Source organism: Maylandia zebra, linkage group LG1 (assembly GCF_041146795.1).
Source record: "Maylandia zebra isolate NMK-2024a linkage group LG1, Mzebra_GT3a, whole genome shotgun sequence".
Classification (NCBI taxonomy): Eukaryota; Metazoa; Chordata; class Actinopteri; order Cichliformes; family Cichlidae; genus Maylandia; species Maylandia zebra.
Window position 1 is genome coordinate 27,767,501 of NC_135167.1, and position 20,958 is coordinate 27,788,458.

The 20,958-nt window shown below is 41.5% G+C and overlaps 1 protein-coding gene across 1 annotated transcript; it reads left to right on the top strand.

Annotated features, from left to right (window-relative positions):
• The first annotated feature begins 1,592 nt into the window (after positions 1-1,592).
• Positions 1,593-17,074, top strand: zgc:158482. Its single transcript, XM_024802775.2, has 10 exons — positions 1,593-2,347; positions 6,105-6,314; positions 6,398-6,556; positions 7,818-7,942; positions 13,093-13,287; positions 13,567-13,657; positions 13,795-13,993; positions 15,979-16,076; positions 16,159-16,289; positions 16,399-17,074. The coding sequence occupies exons 1-10, from the start codon at positions 1,870-1,872 to the stop codon at positions 16,573-16,575; spliced, it is 1,863 nt and encodes a 620-aa protein (XP_024658543.2). The 5' UTR covers positions 1,593-1,869; the 3' UTR covers positions 16,576-17,074.
• Positions 17,075-20,958: the final 3,884 nt, after the last annotated feature.

The following is a 20,958-nucleotide window of genomic DNA, read 5'->3' on the forward strand; positions in this document are numbered from 1 at the left end:
TGCAGCATGTTGGCCACAGGACCAGAGGCAAAGATTAACAAAGTATCAAATATCAGGTCACATAAGATAAAGATTCAGATAAGCAATATACCTAATTTTATAATAATACAGCAACTATAAAAGACCAGACTAGTCGTTCCCCAAACGTTTTTCTTTTAGCAATGAGCAGTAAATGAGTGTTCCTGTCACAGGCTGTAATAAAAAAGGACGTAGTCACCTGGACTGGAAGTTCAACCAAATACAGGAGTAATTTATACTTGTATTGTTTCTGAAGTATGGAGGATTGTTGGGAAATTAATGCATGTATTTACAAAAATTACAATTTTTTTTTTCAGTTAGGAGTACCACCTGGAAATTTCAGAATTTTGAGTTTTTGGTTTAGACCATATACGGGGAGAAACAGATACTTTGTGTTTTGGTGCAGCTTTTATGCTCAATCCAGCATAAAAGCTGGTTTTTCATGACATATAAATGTTCAAACATTGCCATGAATCAGAGATGGCGAAGGAGAAGTCCTGTGTTGATTTGAGATGGAATGACCCAATATTCTGTGAGCAGAACAAGGATTGTGTCACTCATATACTCACTGGCCACTTTATTAGGTCCATTTTGATAGTAAAAGGCTGAACCCCCTTTTTTGCCTTCAGAACTAACTTAATTCTTCGTGACATAAACGAAGGTGCTGGAAACATTCCTGAGATATCCTCATCCATGTTGACATGATAGCGTGACATAGTTGCTGCAGATTTGTCAGCTACACATCCATGATACATATCCCATACCATAACACCACCAGCCTGAACTGTTGATACAGGCAAGATCCATGCTTTTATTTCATTTAATCTAAATTCTGATCCTACAGATTGACTGCAGCAGCACTCATCGGACCAGGGAACATCACTCCAGTCTCTGCTGACTTCTGCTGCTGTAACCCATCTGCTTCAAGATTCAATGTGTTGTGCATTCAGATGTATTATTCTGCGTACTTTGGTTGTAATAAGAGTTTGTTTGATTTCCTGTTGCCTTACGATCAGCATGAAGCAGTCTGGAAAGTTTTGTCTGACCTTTGACAAGGGTAAGGTATTTTGGGCCAGAGAACTCATTATGTAGTTCATCTTTTTGAACTATTGGTGTAAACCCTATAGAGAGTTGCATGGGGAAATCTCAGTAAATCGGCAACTTCTGAAATACTCAGATCAGCCTATTTGACACCAACAATCATGACACATTACTTTTCTTCACTATGCTGATTCTGAGCTTGAACTTCAGCTGTCTATATGCCTAAATGCACTGAATTGCAGCCACGTGATTGGCTGATTAGATATTTGCTGGTGGGCGTACATTCATCATGTGACTCCATGGATGGCGCTTAAGCCTTCATTGATAACTCGAGTTTAACCACCAAACTGAAGGCTATATAAACAAGTGGTATAACTTTATTTGACTCCTTGACTAATGATGAAGCTTCAGTCAGGATACAAACCTTAAACTTGACATCTACCCAGTGAACACCATCCGCTCAAACAAGATGTTATGTTGTGTAGCACGTACCCACTTCACCCCTCACATGCCTCGTTAGAAACGCCCATAAGACTTTGTTATTCTCCAAAAGTTGCTGTCAGTTGTCTGTCAGCTACAATCTAGAGAGCACGTCCTACTTCGCGCGTTTCATTGGCGTCTCTTACAGTAGCTGCTGCTGCCGCTCTCACTGACGTGATTCCAAGTACTTGTTTTTCTTATGAATCTTCGCATTCTTTGAAACAAACGCTCCGCCCCACTCAGCAAAACCCTCATCTGCAACACTCCCCATTTTGCAGCAGGGCTTCACATTTTTCTGTCCAAGCTTTAAAAAGAGAGAGAGAGGTCACGATGGAAATCTATATTTCAATCATTTTAGCAAGTCTGCTCATCATACCGTTTGTACTCAAAACCTTTTCCCCCTATGTCTGGATGGACATCGTGTATTTCGGGGATCTAGTGCGTATTTTGGTAAAGTTTGTAGCGAGGCGCAGAAGGAGACCTCTCTTCTTTGTTTTGGACCGTTTTTTGGAGCAGACCGAGGCGCATCCTGACAACACGTTCATAGTGTTTGAAAATGAAAGCTACACATACGCTTGCACGGATAAGAGGAGTAACAAAATTGCAAACGCGCTACAGTCTCACGCTGGGTATAAAGGTGGCGACACCGTCGCGCTTTTTATGGGGAACGAACCCACCTTCTTGTTTACCTGGCTGGCTTTGGCTAAACTGGGCTCCCCTGTAGCTCTCCTCAATCATAACATCCGCACCAAGTCTTTGTTGCACTGCTTTAATTGCTGCAAGGCTAAAGTGTTGATAGCAGCCGCAGGTATGGCTCCATGTGCTTGCTTCAAAGCTGTTTTTGTTGTTGTTGTTGTTGTTTTTTTTATTTCTGCTTTTTCAGAAGCTCAAATAGTGTAAACCAACCTTTTATCTTTTGATCCACATAATTAGGTATTCAGTACAGATTTTGATTAAACCTAGCTGTAACTTTGAACTTGTGGAGTTGGCTTGGTTTTCCTTGCCTCCAACAAGGCTTTGCAGTAGAGGTGAGATCAATTCATATATTAATAGTAGGGGAGACCGGGGATAGTTGTAACATTTTTGACATTTCTGTCTGTAGCTTGGAGCTCTTTTAAGGTAGTGGATTCAAAATTTAATGCAAAGTATTTACATGTCTCTGCTATTAAATAGTGCAGCTATTTTCTCTGCAGCACAATTACCCATTGCATGGTATGCTCTCAAACACAAAGACTGAAATGTTACAATTAACCCCATAGTCTGGGTTAGTTGTAACATACCCCGGGGTGAGATGTAACACAATGAAATAAGGGTACTGACAAAATCTTAAGATGTAATCTATTTTATTCAACACCTGAATGCACTTATAAACATTTATGTAGCTATTTGTGTGTTTGTGAGTGTGTGTAGGAGTGTGTGACAGAGTGCAGAAATACAGATTTTGAACATACTGTAACAAAAACTTTTCACCAACTGAATTTTTCAATACTTTTGGTTGGCCTTCATTGAGTCTTCATTGGTTCGGTGGGGATTATAACCGACAACTCTTGCCACATTTGAACATAATAATTAACCTGAAAAAATGTAGCTGTGCACCAGCTTCATCAAATGAACTGTATGTGTTTCTGTCAAGTTTTTAATCACCATCAGAATCACAGTGGTGACAGATGTATGGCTGTCCTGGAGTGCAGGCCTCATGCGCCCACAGTGCACAGGTCAGGCACTTAACCCAAGCTTCTTCTGGCTTTGAGTTATTGAAGTTTTCCATGCACACAATACAGAAATTCTCATCAGCATCTGAGGAATCTGTGTTGTCCTGTTCAGTGTTTTTCATTTTCTGATTTTTCTTTCGTGATGTGGAAAGCTTGGATTGTTTTAGGTTTGTGGGAGTGGATTTGCCTTTTTTCTGGCACAGCCTCTTCTTTGGAAAACTTATTTTCCTGCTTCTCTGTTCTGCCTCAAGGGCCATCTTAACTGGTGTATCAGTGAGTATTGCTGTTTGTTTCCTTTTTCTTCCCGTTGAAGGGGTTTTTCTAGGTCCAGCTTTTGGTAAGGGTCGCACATCTTCTGGGTTAAAGCCCAAGGAGGTCTGTGGGTTTTCATCACAGCCTGATGAGGGAGCAGCTTGGAGGTCAGTTGGGAGACTGGAGATGTGAGCATCTGGAGGAGTGGTCATGTCGTCAGCTGTAGGACTGGTGAGATGAGCAGCAATAGGAGCAGACTGTTGGTCAGCTGGAGAAATGTCCATATGGACTGCTGGAGAAGGACGATCTGTGACCTGTGATGGAGCAAAGTCACTGTCTTCAAATATGTTTGGATTGTATGGCCAAATTCCACAGCACTGGAATCCAGCCTGTATATTCTTTGGTGTAGCTGCTGCTGGAAGTGCCGTCCTGATAAGACCTGGTATTTCATATATTGTCATGGTCTTTCCTGGATTCATTCTCATCCAGGAATCACTTGCACTGTTCACCATCTTTTTCAGTGGGCCATAAACACTCCTGTCAAGTGGTTGGAGTTTGTGACTGCAGTGAGGGGGAAATGTGAGCATCACAATTCCATTGCTCTTGCAGAAGTCAATGGCTGCAATTGACAGGTGTGAACTGTGGTTATCCATGAGAAGAATCACTTTTTTTTCATTGCTGACCTTGGTGTGGTTTGCAAAGTGCTTTAAAAAGATGAGGAACTCTGTTTCTTGCATCCATCCTGACTTATTTCCACTGCCAATACTTCCTACTGGCCCATCTCTGACAAAGTGGTCTGCATAACGTATGCGTGGGAACACAAACATTGGAGGAATTGTGTTGCCAATGGCATTAACTGCACATGCAAGGGTGACCAGTGAACCTCTCTCTGCCGATGTCATTGCACCAACTTGTTTAGTGCCACGTTTTGCAATCACTCTGTCCGGGGTTTGCACAGTTGTTATGCCAGTCTCATCAATATTCCATATGTCATTTGCTGTTAAGGTGTGTCTCTTTAGCACTTCATCAAATTTTTGGAAAAACATTGCTACATTGTGTTGATTAAAACTGGTGGCCCGTGCCAGACTTGTAGCCTCAGCACTTCTAATGGACAAAGTTGGGTTTCGTTTCATGTAGGCTGAGAACCAGTCTGGTCCAGCCCTGGAGAATTTGTCCCATGACTTTGGATATTTGCATCCATGTTTCACTGCAAGCTGATATGCCAGTTCTTTTACCTGTAATTTTAATCACGAAATATGTTAGTATTTCTGATATACTATATTTTAAATTGCTACCATTACAAATTTCTAACTTTCCCTTGTCTTATCCTTTATTGCTTCCTATCTGCTTACCTCACGTGGACATAAAATGCATCTGCAGCTCTCATCAGGTATTCTGTTAATTCCTTCTCTTGTTTATCAGTGAAGACCTTCTTTCCACTATGGTATCCTACAGGTGGGAGTTCCATTGATCCCTGCTCTTCCAGCTTCTTCCTCTCTTTACAAAATCGGTGCAAAGTGACATGGCAAATGCCATACAATTTTGCCACAGATCTGGTGGACTTTCCCTGATTTCTAACATCATTTGATGCTCTCTCCAAAATACTGAGTGGCACCCCTCGGTCAGTCTGTCTTTTCCATGACCTAGGCATACTGTAATTCAAAGAAAACAAAAAAATATGAGTTAAAGTAATAGTGGGGTAAGTTGTAACATTTGCGTGGTTGTTACAACTAACCCAGGCTGTTGCTGTTACAACTGACCCAGACTCCTATAGCCACGATCTAGTTCGCATTACAGCTAACACCTAAAACATTAGCACTAAAGACATGCACAGAATATATCCCCATAGACATACAAATAACATAATTTAAGTTTGATGAGTTTAACTGCAAAGCAGTTAGTGCTATTAGAAAATGAAATAAAGTCAAAAAACTTACTTTTTGGCATACAAATTAGTTTTTTTCTTCTAAAATTGTCTGTGTTTGTCGAAGGGTGCTGATTTTTCACCAGTGATGGAAGAACTGAATTGCGCATGTACCGAGTGAATCACATGATTTGAAACTTAGCCCTGATTGGAGAAATTAAAAGTGTTACAACTGACCCACGTTACAACTATCCCCGGTCTCCCCTACTGATACCAACGCTGATATTGGTCTCTGATCGATACTAGTGCAATAGGATTGATGCTTTGTTTCTATCCACTTCAGCCCTGAATTATGTGAAATGAAGAAAAATATACATCAAATGTGCTGGAAAACCTGGCTATTTTATTTGTAACCTACAGCACTTTTAAACAGAAGCTGACTTGAAATGCTTTAGAGACAGGCATGTTTACAGTCCAGGGCTAAAAAAAACCCCAGTTTCAAAACACGTGGAAAGCTGAAAGGTCTGTTTTGTTGTGTTAACTTATTATTGTGAAAATTAGAACCATTGAAATTTGTTCAAAATTTGCTAAATTAAAAGTTGATATCAGTATTGGTATCAGGATTACTGGCCCTGTGTTTGCTTGGAATCAGATCGATACCAAAGTTTGCATTATTGCACGACACTGCTTTGCTTGTCCTGCTTTGCCTTATGAATGTGCTTTATGTGCCTTTCCAGAACTAAAGGAGGCCGTGGAAGACGTGCTGCCCTCCCTGATAGAGCAGGGTGTCACTGTCCTCCTGATGTCCAAAAACAGTGACACGCCTGGAATCCAGAGCTTCTCTGATGAAGTCGAGAAGGCATCGGATGACCCCATCCCTCGATCCTTCAGGTCACACATCACATTCAAAAGTCCTGCAGTTTATATTTACACTTCTGGAACCACAGGTACGTGGCAGGACTTTGTCCTGTTGATCCCATTAAAAGTGTCGTTCAGTTTCAGAATTTTGCGGCTTGTTGTGTTTCTGTAGGTCTTCCTAAGGCAGCTGTGGTCAACCAGAACCGCATCTTAACAGCTCTGGCTGTGTTGTCATCAAACGGGGTGGTATCTAGTGATGTCTTCTATCTCAACCTTCCTCTGTATCACACAGCTGGATTTGTTGTTGGGTTCATTGGCACGATTGAGACAGGTGAGGTGACTGAGCAGTAGCTGTGAGTTAAAGTTAAAAATAAGACTTTGTGAGAGCTGGGTTCATCCTCTACTGAGATAACAAGCGCTGTTTAGTTACATACATTTCAGAGTTTGTCAAACAACAGAGACATCTGCTATGTACAGAGGTCAACGTCACTTCTATTATTGACCTCAGGAAATTCCTATGCTGTCAGGGGAAGAAAGATATAGTAAAAAAGCTGTTGTGCATTCAAATTCAAACTGGAGCACAGCAAGAGAAATTGAATCTGCACTAAGGGCTGCACCCCTGTACGACCGTGAGTCCATGAAGTGGACTGCATTTGGGCTCCAGATGTAAGCCAGTAGTTTTTAATGCAAACAAGTCCAACAATCCACATTGGTTTGCAAGAAAACTGGTTGCAGGTAAGGCATTTTGTATGTTAAAATCAAGAAAAATGAAGCAAAACCTGGTTTTATTGTACAAAAATGATTGGATTCATCTATAATTAGAGTAGGCCTTCACACAAACTTAGTGCATAAATGTAATGGACAGTTTTTCGTCAGATTCAGGTTCACATTGCTGCCATAAAGTACTGACACACAGTAGAATCTTTGTCTCCATGTCTGATGATTTTATAGTTTTAATCCATGGATTAAGTGATTAAGAACATTCTCTTACTTGTGCTGTAAAGCTAAATAAACCACCCAAATCCCAAATGGATTAGCTAAAACAAATGCATCATCACAAGCAGTTGATTTCTCTTGAACCACAAGTAGACACTGACTGCGCTCCCTGAAGATCATGCAGATCCATGAAAGCTCCTCACGTGAGCTGAGAGTACACAGCAAAAAAAAAAAATATATATAAAAGTATAAGTGAACTAATTTCTACTGAAATAGAAGTGATCTCCCTGCGCCATCTCTCTTTCTTGTTACCCTGGTAGAATCCAAGTGAAAGAGTCTTTTGTCACTGTGAACCTGTAATCTGAACAGATCCTATGAAACAGCTTTTTTTCCTAAATAGGCTAAAGTTCACAAAGCTCTTATATGTTTGACTAAGCAGCCACGTTGCACACTTATTAGTAAAGATTCAGCACTGCCCCGGGCAGTCACTGTTTTGTTATTTAGCACACGCAGTTATGCGGCACTGAATTTAATCCTATTGGATTAGATGGAGTCACTATTTCCATAATGACTTAATTGCCTCTCATTTCTAGATGAATTTGCATATGCATGCATTTATTTATTCAAGTGTAATAATGTAAATTTCTGTCTTGAAGGATCAACTATAATTCTGAAGAGGAAGTTTTCTGCCTCTCAGTTCTGGGATGACTGCAGGAAACACAACGTGACTGTTATCCAGTACATTGGAGAGGTGATGCGTTACCTCTGTTGTGCACCAAAGGTAAAATGATTCTAATAGGCGCCCACTTGTAACAGTTAGAATGTAACCGTGCGTTTGCAGTCAAAGCATTTTGAAGACTTACAGTATTGTGTAACTAGGACACAGACAGAGTCCTTGTGATCGTTTTTGTTTTCTTCCTGTGCAAAAGTCTCAAGCCACCAAAATGATTAGGTGCTGCTGAATAGGTGTATTTCTGATTTTTGCGGTGATGATTTTCTGTTGGCTTCATCGGGTGAGGGCCTCCAGCTCGCACTGGAAGGGTTCGCAGCCGAGTGTGAAGCAGCGGGAATGAGAATCAGCACCTCCAAATCTGAGGCCATGGTTCTCAGCTGGAAAAGGGTGGAGTGCCCACTCCGGGTCGGGGATGAGTTCCTGCCCCAAGTGGAGGAGTATCTCGGGGTCTTGTTCGCGAGTGATGGGAGAAGGGAGCCGGAGATCGACAGACGGATTGGGGCTGCAACTGCAGTAATGCAGACGCTGCTCCGGTCCGTCGTGGTGAAGAGGGAGCTGAGTGTAAAAGCGAAGCTCTCGATTTACCGGTCGATCTACGTCCCTACCCTCACCTATGGCCACGAGCTGTGGGTAGTGACCGAAAGAACGAGATCGCGGATACAAGCGGCAGAAATGAGCTTCCTCCGAAGGGTGGCTGGCCTCTCCCTTAGAGATAGGGTGAGAAGTTCGGCCATCCGGGAGGGGCTCAGAGTAGAGCAGCTGCTGCTCCACATCGAAAGGAGCCAGCTGAGGTGGTTCGGGCATCTGACAAGGATGCCCCCTGGGCGCCTCCTGGGTGAGGTTTTCCAGGCATGTCCCACCGGGAGGAGGCCCTGGGGCAGACCCAGGACACGCTGGAGAGATTATATCTTTCGGCTGGTCTGGGAACGCCTTGGTGTTCCCCCGGATAAGCTGGAGGAGGTGGCTGGGGAGAGGGAGGTCTGGGCCTCTTTGCTTAGGCTGCTGCCACCGCGACCCGGCCCCGGATAAAGCGGATGAAGATGGATGGATGGATGAATAGGTGTACCTCTCCACACAGATTTGAACCAAAAATATAAAATTTGGATTCATCACTCCATTAAGACTTGTCACCACTGATTTTCAGTCTAATTCTTTTGTAATTTTCCCCCTTTTGACCTTCCTTAAGAATGGCTTCTTGACAGGCACCTTTACTCTGAGACCTTTCTGGTCAAAAGTGTAAAGTGTGCGTGTTAGTCCCCATAGGGAAATAGTTCCTCTGCATTTAACCCATTCACCCAGTGAAGCAGTGGGCAGCCGCCAGTGCAGCGCCCGGGGAGCAGTGTGTAGGGACGGTACCTTGCTCAGGGTAGCCGTTCAGTGGAGTCGAACCCCCGACCTTCCGATCATGGGGCTACCACTCTACCTACTGAGCTATCCCTGCCCTGAGCTATCCCTGCCCCGGTCAGGCTTCATTAAACAGTAGATGGATCAACTGAAAGGTCAGATGTACACTACCAGTCAAAAGTTTGGACACACCTTTTCATGTAATGTTTTTTCTTTATTTTCATGACTATTTACATTGTAGATTGTCACTGAAGGCATCAAAACGATCAATGAAAACATCTGGAATTATGTAGTAAACAAAAAAAAGTGAAATAACTCAGAACATGTTTTATATTTTAGATTCTTCAAAATAGCCACCCTTTGCTTTGATTACTGCTTTGCACACTTTTGTCATTCTCTCGATGAGCTTCATGAGGTAGTCACCTGAAATGAAAAGTCAAGGAGTTCCCAGAGACGCTCTTGTTGGCCCTTTTGCATTTCACTCTGCGGTCCATGTTGTCTCATTCCAAACCATCTCCGTGACTGGAGGCCAGACCATCTGGTGCAGCACTCCATCACTCTCCTTCTTGGTCAAATAGCCCTTACAGAGCCTGAAGGTGTGTTTGGGGTCATTGTTCTGTTGAAAATAAACGATGGTCCAACTAAACACAAACCAGATGAGATGGCATGTTGCTGCAGGATGCTGTGGTAGCCATGCTGGTTCAGTGTGCCTTCAACTTCAGTGTCACCAGCAAAGCACCCCCACACCATCACACCTCCTCGTCCATGCTCCACGGTGGAAACCATACATGTAGACACCATCCGTTCACCTTTTCTGTGTTGCACAAAGACACGGCAGGTGGAACCAAAGATCTCAAATTTGGACTCATCAGACCAAAGCACAGATTTCCACTGGTCTAATGTCCATTACTTGTGTTTCTTGGCCCAAACAAATCTCTTCTGCTTGTTTCTTTTCCTTAGTAATGGTTTCTTAGCAGCTATTTGACCATAAAGGCCTGATTCGCACAGTCTCCTCTGAACAGTTGATGTAGAGATGAGGTGCTGTTAACTTGCAATTTCTGAGTCTGGTGACTCTAATGATTTTATCTTCAGCAGCAGAGGTGACTCTTGGTCTTCATTTCCTGGGGCGGTCCTCATGTGAGCCAGTTTCATCATAGTGCTTGATGGCTTTTGCGACTGCACTTGGGGGCACATTCAGAGTTTTAGCAATTTTCCAAACTGACTGACCTTCAATTCTACAAAGTATTGATGGACAGTCGTATCTCTTTACTTTGCTGATTGGTTCTTGCCATAATATGAATTCTAACAGTTGTCAAATGGGGCTGTCAGCTGTGTACTAACCCGACTTCTGCAGAACACAACTGATGGTCCATTAAGAAGGCAAGAAATTCCACAAATCACCTGTGAAGTGAAAACCATTTCAGGTGACTACATCATGAAGCTTATTGAGAGGAGGCCAAAGGGTTTGCACTGCTGTCATCAAAGCAGAGGGAATCTAAAATATAAGACATATTTAGAGTTATGTATCAATTATTTCTTTGCTATATAATTCCATATATCTTCCTTCATATATTTGATGTCCTCATTAAGTAGCTACAATGTAGAAAGTAGTAAAAATAAAGAAAAAACATTAAATGAGAAGGCGTGTCCAAACTTTTGACAGGTAGGTCCCATGTTAGGTTTTTTGGTGGATTTTCTTTCTTGTTTCTCATGGGCATCATTTTCAGATAGTTCTGTTGACCTTCATTTGTCCAGTTCCCTCAGATTTTTTTTTTAAGAACACACTGCACACCATCCTCAGATATGCCAAGATTTTAGCTAATAGCTCTTTGGGAATCCCGTTTTGGTTCAACTAAATAAATGGGAACAAACTGTGTTTTGTTTTTGTTTGTTTTTTTGACAGACTGCGAGTAACAAAGTACCTAAAGTTAGAAGTTATTAGTTAGGTTGTTTTGTCTACTCTGTGTAGAGATGATACTGCTTCATCCCTCGTGTTAGGTGTCCTTTTATGCTTGAATGATTCCTATGTCAACAAAAAAACCAAAAGAAAAACAAACAAAAGGAAAAAAAGAGAAAATGGTCAGGTATGAGGACTGGCCTGAAAATAAGTAGAAAAAGCAGCCAACGTCCAAACAAACTATACAAAAATGAGGGGTAGCTCGAGACTTTTGCATAGTACTGTATTCCAGTTTCTCCCGTGTTGTAGAAAAGCCTCTGCAGCACTGTTTTGATAATGTGATCGCTGAAAGTGGCAGAACTCGGCTTCTTAACTGAAACCTTATGAGGGATTTAAGGTGGACTTCTTCGTACTCAGGGGTGTTGAAACGTGAATAGATAAGGCCTTTAAAGTAATATTATCTTGGACAGCATTTATCTGGACTGTACCTGCTTTTAACATTTATATTTGATGCAATAACTTCAATATCTGCTGCTGAAAGTCACATTTGCAATCATTCTAGCGTCTGCAGCTCAAATAAACTCGCAGGAGTCGCTGGCTGGGATGCTTACGGGCACCACGCCTCGTCTCTCTCAGATACTGTAAAACTTGCTCTTCAAGACAGCTGCAGAGGCAGAATACTGGGAACTAGTTGCAGCAAGTTGCTGCTGAGGCCTATCCAGTCAGAGATAACTTTCCAAATCTGTACATTCCCAAAGCTCAGCACAGCTGGCTTACCAAAATAGAAATCGTTAAATCTCAACTATCGGGTTCCAGGTTTCTGCGCCAGTATCTGCGGGGTTCTGAACTGCAGAACAAGAATCAAGCTGTTGTTTAAAATATCACCACTAACTGCATGTGTTTCTGATATTTTCAATATGTATTTGTATTTATTTAGATCTACTGTAAACAGTCGTGTATGCCATTCAGAGTATCCAGTTGCATCACATGAGGCACAGTCTCATTTTACTGCGTGACCCTGCACGAGCCCGATGAGGTGGTTTGTCTTTATCTGGTCACCTCTAGGAATAGATGCTGGCCTTTACTTAAGACGGCCATATCAAGTAACTTTGCATACCGAATCTTCTTGTATCTAATTTAAGGGTCAATTTTATTTCAGCAAATGATATTTCTTAGAAATTACATGTACAGTACTTAAAGTGCCGAGTACTGTTGAATCCAACTGAAATTTTTTTGTTGTGAGTCGGATTCTCACATACTTAGAGATTAGTAATTAAAGGGCTTATTAGATGTCTGATGTCTTTTTAATACAAGACATCAGTGTGCTCATAAAGTGTGCAGTCTTCATTTCTATTCTAAAAGCCCTTAAAAATGTTTTTGATTAGTTTCTTTTGTTTTAGAGTGAGCTGGTACTAGTGCTGCTCTGTGGTTGATACATACATGGTGTATTTATCTTTTTGTATTAAGGGCGAAAGATCATCAAAGATGGCGATTTGCTGAGTGCCCATGGATACACACATTTCTCGGCTAGTTGTTATCTTACCCGTGGGGGGCGACCGTGGCTCAGGGGGCTCTCTGTCCTGGTCGTTGTGTCCTTGGGCAAGACACTTCACCTACAGCCTACTGGTGTTGGCCAGAGGGGCTGATGGCGCGATATGGCAGCCTCGCTTCTGTCAGTCTGCCCCAGGGCAGCTGTGGCTACAACCGTAGCTGCCTCCACCAATGTGTGAATGTGAGAGTGAATGAATAGTGGCATTGTAAAGCGCTTTGGGTGCCTTGAAAAGCGCTATAGAAATCCAATCCATTATTATTATCCGAAATGGCAACTTTAAAAACAAATTAACTAAGCTCATGGATAGCTTCTTGTATTTTGGATGTTTTCTTGAATTGGACACTATGTATTTCTACTGTGCTTGCAAAAAGACTCACATTCTTTATTTCTTATTTCAAACTACAGAAAGACAATGACAAGGACCACAAAGTAAGACTGGCCATTGGCAACGGCATCAGGGCAGAGATATGGAAAGAGTTTCTTAACCGCTTTGGGAACATTCAGATTCGAGAGTTTTACGCCTCCACTGAAGGAAATGTGGGATTTTTGAACTACGTGGGGAAAATTGGAGCTATTGGACGAGTCCACTTTTTTCATCAGGTAAAAAAAAAAATCCCAACAGCAATCATTCTTTAATGTTATATGTATGGAACGTTTTCAGATTTACTAAATATTTAACAGATTGTCTATTAAAATAATTAATCTTTGAAAAGTGTGCAAGCAAACCTGACAGATTAGCACGTGTTATAAATTATCTTGATTTTATGAACTATTGAAAGTATTTTCTTTATTGCAAAAAGAGATATTATGTGCGTAGATAGTACTTTTTATGTTGGTTTAATATTGTATTGAACACATATTATCATGTTCGTCCTGTAGAAGCTGTTCCCTTATACCCTTGTTAAGTATGACACAGAGCGAGATGAGCCAGTACGAGATGCTAACGGCCTCTGCATTGAGTCGCGCAAAGGTAAAGAATAACTGCAGTTCTTCTTTCGAATGGCACATCCATCCATTAATTCATCCGCAATGGAGCCTGGACTCTGTCCCAGCAGACACAAACTCTCTGCAAGTTACGTGCATCTTCTTCACTTTTCTTTTTTAAAGGTGAACCAGGACTGCTGGTGTCAAAGATTACAAACTTGGCCCCATTTTCTGGCTACGCGCAGAATGAAGAACAAACTGAGCGGAAGAGACTTCACAATGTTCTCAAGAAGGGCGATCTTTATTTCAACACGGGAGACCTGATGAGGATCGACAAAGATAACTTTATTTACTTCCAGGATCGAGTAGGTGACACATTCAGGTACTGAACCCACCATGATTTCATTTGGAAAATTATTTTTGTTTACAGAACTAATTTTCAGGTTCATGCTGAAGCATTAGCCTTATTATTTAATTACAAATGAGACTTCAACAAATGGATGAAACCTGAAGAGGTGGCTGACTTTCCACTGCTAAAAGCATAAAATGCTTAATTCTAACGGGCTTTATTAGACACAGTGAGTGAAATAATTATTTGATTCTTTGCTAAATTTGTTAAGTTGGCTCGTTTAAAAGAAGAAAAAAAAAGAGAAATAGAAGAGTCTCAATTTTTTCATGGTATTTTCATTTTAATGGAGAAACCAGAATACCAGGCAACTATTTAGGGAAAAAAAAAAAAGGTAAAAATTGATTTTCATGTCATTAAGTGAATAAGTATTTCATCCCCAAGCAAAGCATGCCTTATGCCTGAGTTATGCTTCAGCACGTAGTCTACGTCATAATGCCATAACCTTCCATGTAACCTGGCGTGCACCTGCAGTCTTCAGCTTGTAGGGTTTCTGATTACGTCATAAATTACGATGTACTTTTCCTGCAAAAGTCTAAATTGGGCTTTAGTATTTGGTGGAGTAACCCTAGTTGCCAACCTACAGTGAGATGTTTCATGGATGATGAGATCTAGATTTTGTGGCACATGGCCCTGTACATTTGCCCTTCAGTGTGGTGAAGTTAGCAGCAAAACTGTCCTAAAGCATAATGTATCCACCTTCCCTGCTTGACTGTGGGGATGGTGTTCTTTGGCTCAGATTCAGTGTTTCTCTTCCGTCAAACATAACTGGTCAAGTTCATGCCAAAGAGTTCAATATTGGTTTTATCGGCTCACAGAACATTCACCCAAGCCTTCTCCTAGTCATTTAGTCATTGTTTACTGGAAAACTTAAAATGGTCCTGTACATGTGCCTTCTTGAGCGGGCACTGTAGGATGTCAGTCTATTATGGTGCAGTGTGTGACTGTGTTCCCAGATGTCTTCAGATCATTAAGAAGCTCCTCCTGTGCAGTTTTGGACTAATCCTCCACCTTTCTCAGGACCGTCCTCATCCCACAAGGCATAATCTTGCATGGTGCTGCAAATCAAGGACGACAGATGATCATTTCATGTTTCTTCCATTTCTGAATAATTGCAGCAGCAGTTGTCACCTTCTCACCAAGCGTCTTGCTAATGGTCTTGTAGCCCATACCAGCTCTGTGCAGGTCTGAATGATGTCCTTGTCCAAGATGTCATTTAACAGTTCTTCAGTTTTGCTCATGGTGGTGGACAGGTTTAACTGGAAGAATTAGATTCTCTGGGCCTAGTGTGCTCACACGCATAGAACGAGTTGAGATCAGGCGTATGTGGAATTGATAGAATCAGTGTGTTCACTCAATGATGTTCAAATCAATTTCTAACTATTATGTAATGTGTTTTTTTTTTTTTTTTTTGTTGTTGTTGTTGCTTTTTTGTTTACATTTTGTCTCTCTACATGAAGCTCAAACTAACATTAAAGATTAGAGACTGATGTTTTTTTTGTAATAGAGCAAACTTACAAATTCAGCATGGCATCGATTAATTATTTCCCCCCACAGTATATATGAATATGAATGCTGCAAATGATGTTTATTTAAAAAGGAAAAAAGTTGAAACGAAACAATTTATTATCCTGGTTACGTGTTTTATAATCAGCCTTTTGCTGTGAAAACACAACCCATGATTCTTACACAGCACTCTTTTCAAACTAGATTTCTTTTTTTTGTGTTTATTTTAATTACACAACCCGACCGTTAACAGTAATACAGCAGTTTTGTGTTGACAGCAGATTTACAATTGGTACAGTAATTGTTTTATAGGACATTTACTTGTTGAGAAGGTTTGTTCACAATACTTGTCAGGACTTTTTTTTCTACATGGATGAACTTGCACATTTTAGTTTCGCCTCTGGTATAAAGAGCCCTGCAATAGACATGAAGTTGCAACTTGTGTGAGCCCACAGGTGGAAAGGTGAGAATGTTGCCACGACCGAGGTGTCTGACATCTTGACGATCTGTGATTGTCTCAAAGAAGCCAACGTTTACGGAGTCCAAGTGCCAGGTGATTGTTACTTTCTCTGTATTTTTTCAGCTCACCATGATTTCTATAAGAATATCATCACCACCTTTGTTTTGCTATGTAGGCCATGAGGGGCGGATAGGGATGGCAGCTGTCACTCTGAAGAAAGAAGTCCAGTTTGACGGACGTAAAATATACAACCATGTGGTCAGCTGCCTGCCCTCATATGCACGTCCTCGCTTTATAAGGATGCAGGTAATTTAATTTTCTGTTTCAGTTTAGGATGAAACACCAGGCATATTTTAATTTTTGAAAAGAAACAGAGTAATCATTGATCCAATATTGATGATTTCTTTCTGTGTAGAGCACTGTGGAAGTAACTGGGACTTTCAAACAGATGAAGGTAAAATTAGTGGAGATGGGATTTGATCCAGGACGTATCCAGGACCCTCTTTACATCCTTGATGATAATGCCAAGAGCTACGTACCACTGACAGCTCAGATCTATCATGCCATCATATCAGGAAGCACGAAACTATGAGCGGGCTCTCAGTTTTCACCAGATGTGCAAGCTTTTTGGGTAATTGGTATTTTTAATGAATTAACTTCCAGCTCAGGGAAGAAACACACACTTTTCAATAATGCTCTAGTTGGTTAAATCACATTTTTTAAGGCAGCACGTGGGACTCTGTGTACAAGAGGCGGGGTTTGTCACACTATAAATGTGTATTTACTCGCACGCTGACTTCTGTTTATGCATGTACTTTTTTTTCAGTGTTGTGTTCATGTGTTATGGTACGACAATTGTGGTGAAGAAACACTATGGATAGACGGTGTAGTTTACATACTTTATTTCATACTTATTTTTTATGTACTTCACAAGAATTATTTCCTTTTCTTCAAGTGATGAGTACCTCATGATCATTTAATACTTACAAAATTATATATTAAGGGGAATGATATTAATGCATTTCATAATAATGTGTCAGTAACTGTAAATGTGCGTTGCTTTCTTCAGAATTAAAGTTAAGCCAGAAGCAGTTTTCGTGCTTGCTCTGATTTTGCTCACTACAAAAATTTCAGATGTGACATGTGACGTGGAACAGTCACTAGGTGGGGACAAACACTGCCTGAGCTTCACTCCTCAGTGTGGTTGAAACAGAGTAGCAAATCAGCAGTCAGTAAATTAACTTCAACATCTAGAATTTACTCCCTTTCCTGACTGTGTGGGAACCACAGATCCTGGGTTATCCTCACATTCAGCCACAAAATGTGGCTTGGGTTTACCAAATCATGAAAATCAGCACCAGACTAAATGTGGGGGTGGGAAGGAGGGAGGTTGTCTATACACATACATGCATTTCTGCACATTTTTTCTGAAAATGGAGAAGTACCATTTTCAAGGACAGGATGGGTGAAAAAGCAGCCAATGCTTTATTACTGTGTAACTGTTGTGTAATGTTTTTTCTGCCTTATCTGCTTTTATGTTTTTATGATCAGTTGGTTGTGTTAAAGGAAGGTGGCTGGAGAGCCGCACAGGAATCTTTGATGTAAATCCTCTGTTAATGTTTTCAGCTCATTATTTGGCAGCCACTGGACAAAACCCACTTGACCTACCTGTCTTTGCCAAGTGTGAAAATTGCAGAAAAACAAGACCATAATTATTCCACTGTTCATGTTACTTTTGGAAGCACTGGAGTGCAACTCATGGAGATCAGATAGTCCCGAGCTTGAAAGTGTTGAAAGGGGTGTTACACTTTCAGCTCATCCAGCAAAACGAGCTGTGGTGAGGCATCTGTCTGTCCATTTGTAGTTCACAAGAATCACAAATATCACAACTAGTGGTCAGAATTTAACCAAACTTGCTCACATTAATCACCTAATGGGTTCTCATGGACACTGTGCTGAAGCTCAAGGTCACATTTATAATCTGACAATCTGATTACTTTGATCCGAGCCAGAGTCATCGAGAGTTTTACAGGCTTCATACTGACAAAGGTGTTATCCAACATCTGCCACACACACTAAAAGTAACATGGTTCAGACAAGGAGCCTTCCTGACACCTTTCTTTGAGTTACGACAGTAGCATTCCCTGTAAAGCCATTAGATTGACCAGTAATTAACAGATATTGTTAAATAACAGTGCACATAAGCATGTTTTCCGATGTTTACACTTTACACGTTCTATACCTGGCCCAGGTTTCAAAAATCCCTATTGTTTATGCATCAACTTGGTATTCCATTTGAATCATGGGTGGAAGTTTGCATTTGGTGGAGCGCCATTAGAATAGAACCAATGTTTTCAGGAACTCGGGAGTTCCCTGACAATATCATGTTTACTCGTTTTCTAAACCCAGAAAGCACACTCAGGCAACAGTGTGTGAGATGCAAGTGTTTATTTAGAAAGTGCTGAGAGGAACTGAGAATCTCGGAAAAGGCAACACAGTGTTAGTTTGTTCACGGAGATGGACTCATCTTACATCTGGAGAGGGAATATGCTGGTGTGCAGACTAGGTGAAGAATGACCAGGCCATTGAACTTTCAGTTGGTACTGAGTTCTGCAGATAATTGTAAGGCTGAGGTGTTTAGGCACAATACCGGCTGGGACCTGGAAGAGCCATGAGGCTGAACTGGTAAACCCTTCAGGTGAGTGAACATGGTGTGTGTCTGTGTGCTGTAGTGAAATCAAAAACAGTGAGAATACTGAAGAAATACAAAGGCACAGATGGAGCAAATCTACCATCATAGTGGACTGTACGATCTGACTGGGAATCACAACCACAGCCTAATGGTAGATAGGGGTGGGCAGATGGACTGGACTGGTCGCTTTTCTACTCTTCTGAGCACTCAAAGCGCTTTGCACAACTTGTGCATTCACACCCATTCACACAAGCACATTGTTCTAAGCGCTTTCTAAGTAGCATTCACACACACTCATACTCCGATGGATGCATCGGAGAGCAATTTGTAAGACTGTGACCTGATCAGATATCACTGGACTTCTCCACTACTATGAAATAAAACATGTTAAGTAAAAAGTGAATTCTAACAGTTTGAAAGTCCATCCATCCATCCATTCGCTTCCGCTTATCCTTTTCAGGGTCGCGGGGGGCGCTGGAGCCTATCCCAGCTGTCATAGGGCGAAAGGCGGGGTACACCCTGGACAGGTCGCCAGTCTGTCGCAGGGCCAACACACAGGGACAGACAACCACACTCACACCTAGTGACAATTTGGATTAATCAATTAACCTATCCCCACAAGCTGCATGTCTTTGGACGGTGGGAGGAAGCCGGAGTACCCGGAGAGAACCCACGCAAACACGGGGAGAACATGCAAACTCCACACAGAAAGACCCCGGCCTGATGGTGGAATTGAACTCAGGACCTTCTTGCTGTGCGGCAACAGTGCTAACCACCGTGCCACCGTGCTGCCCCAGTTTGAAAGTCATAGGGTTATTTTGATAATGCATTTTATTGGCTTATTAACAGATAACACCAGCTAGTTTGTGAAGAACACCATCTCTACTTAAAATGCTTGATATCATCCTATAAAATTATTATTTGAAATGATAATGTAACGGAGCGGAAAGGCTGATTATGCTTCCAAGATGGTTTGTGTTTTTTAAAAGGAAGGAAACCTTCCTCAAAGCGGGCAGAGCAGTGGAGCCGCCGAGGGAAAAGCACACGATACAAAAACTGTAGAATTAAAAATATAATTTATTATATTTAAATAGTTAAAAATATAAAATGAATTAAAACAACCTTGGCCAAGGGAAGACACAATAAAAATCAATAACACACAACATTAAAAGTCCAGTGGAATCCACCACGGCCTAAAAGTCACAGAAAACTAAGAGGTCCAGCGTAGTATTAAAAGAGGGAAACCCAGCGGAGTCCTCGCCTTCCTCCCCGCATTCCACGTCCTGGTGCACTGAAGAAAGGGAGGGGGCGGCAGTCACCATTCCTTTGGCAGTTTACTTTATAAAAAGGATAAGTCAAAGACTTACCCGGGTGGGCAGAGCTCTCAACTCCGCCCGCCGCTTCCTCAAACTGCAATCGGCACCGCGGTCTCACTGCTTCTGTTCTCCCGCAGTGCACGAGCTGGCTCTTGTCGTTATTGCCACCAGACTGCCGCTACGCGTCCCTAGTCGCTGGTCATCTGCCTTTTTTCCTCTGATCGTTTCCCCTTTCCAGTCGCTGGTCGTCTGCTCCATCTGATCATCTCTACTCTCTGATCGTCTGTGTCTTTCCTCTGTCTGTCTCGCATTCTCCGTGTTCCATTTGCGTTGAACACCGGCTCCAAACCTCTTATGTGTCCTTGAGCACTCTGTAAATTACCTTTTCTTTTCTCTCAGGTGTGTCCAATTAGTAAAAACGGGGGAAAAGGCGGAGTCTCTCCAGGACAATTTGCCGGCAACTAAAACATGCAAACTAAATAAAACACTGCACAAAAATATAACCAATGCATGCAATATAAAAATAAATATGTACACTTCACATTAAAATACAGCACAGCAAAACAACGTCCGTCCTTCCCTGGATGACATCAACAGCATCTTTTTTATTTTAAAATTGAAAGAAAATTATAATTTGCCCCATTTAGATGTTTTAAAGATGGATTGCTCTAATACTTTGACCACCTTTTTTCCCTCGTTCACCACACTGTGCAAACGGTACATGCATCCCTGTGCTTAGCTCGCTTGCTACCAGTGTTGGTCAAGTTACTTGAAAAAAGTAATCAGTAACTAATTACTGATTACTTCCCCCAAAAAGTAATCCCATTACTTTACTGATTACTTATTTTCAAAAGTAATTAATTACTTAGTTACTTTTTAAAAACATGATTTACAACCTGAAGAGGTGATAAAGCGATAGATCTTTCAGCCCAATTCTACTTTTTCTACATAATCCATCATACAAAAT

What these genes read in the sequence shown, in the direction of transcription:
- zgc:158482 (XM_024802775.2), top strand. Translation starts at nt 1,870, where the DNA reads ATGGAAATCTATATTTCAATCATTTTAGCAAGTCTGCTCATCATACCG. An exon ending in GAGTCCACTTTTTTCATCAG is followed by an intron (nt 13,288 to 13,566) that starts GTAAAAAAAAAA and finishes TTCGTCCTGTAG; the next exon opens with AAGCTGTTCCCTTATACCCT. An exon ending in CGAGTAGGTGACACATTCAG is followed by an intron (nt 13,994 to 15,978) that starts GTACTGAACCCA and finishes GTGAGCCCACAG; the next exon opens with GTGGAAAGGTGAGAATGTTG.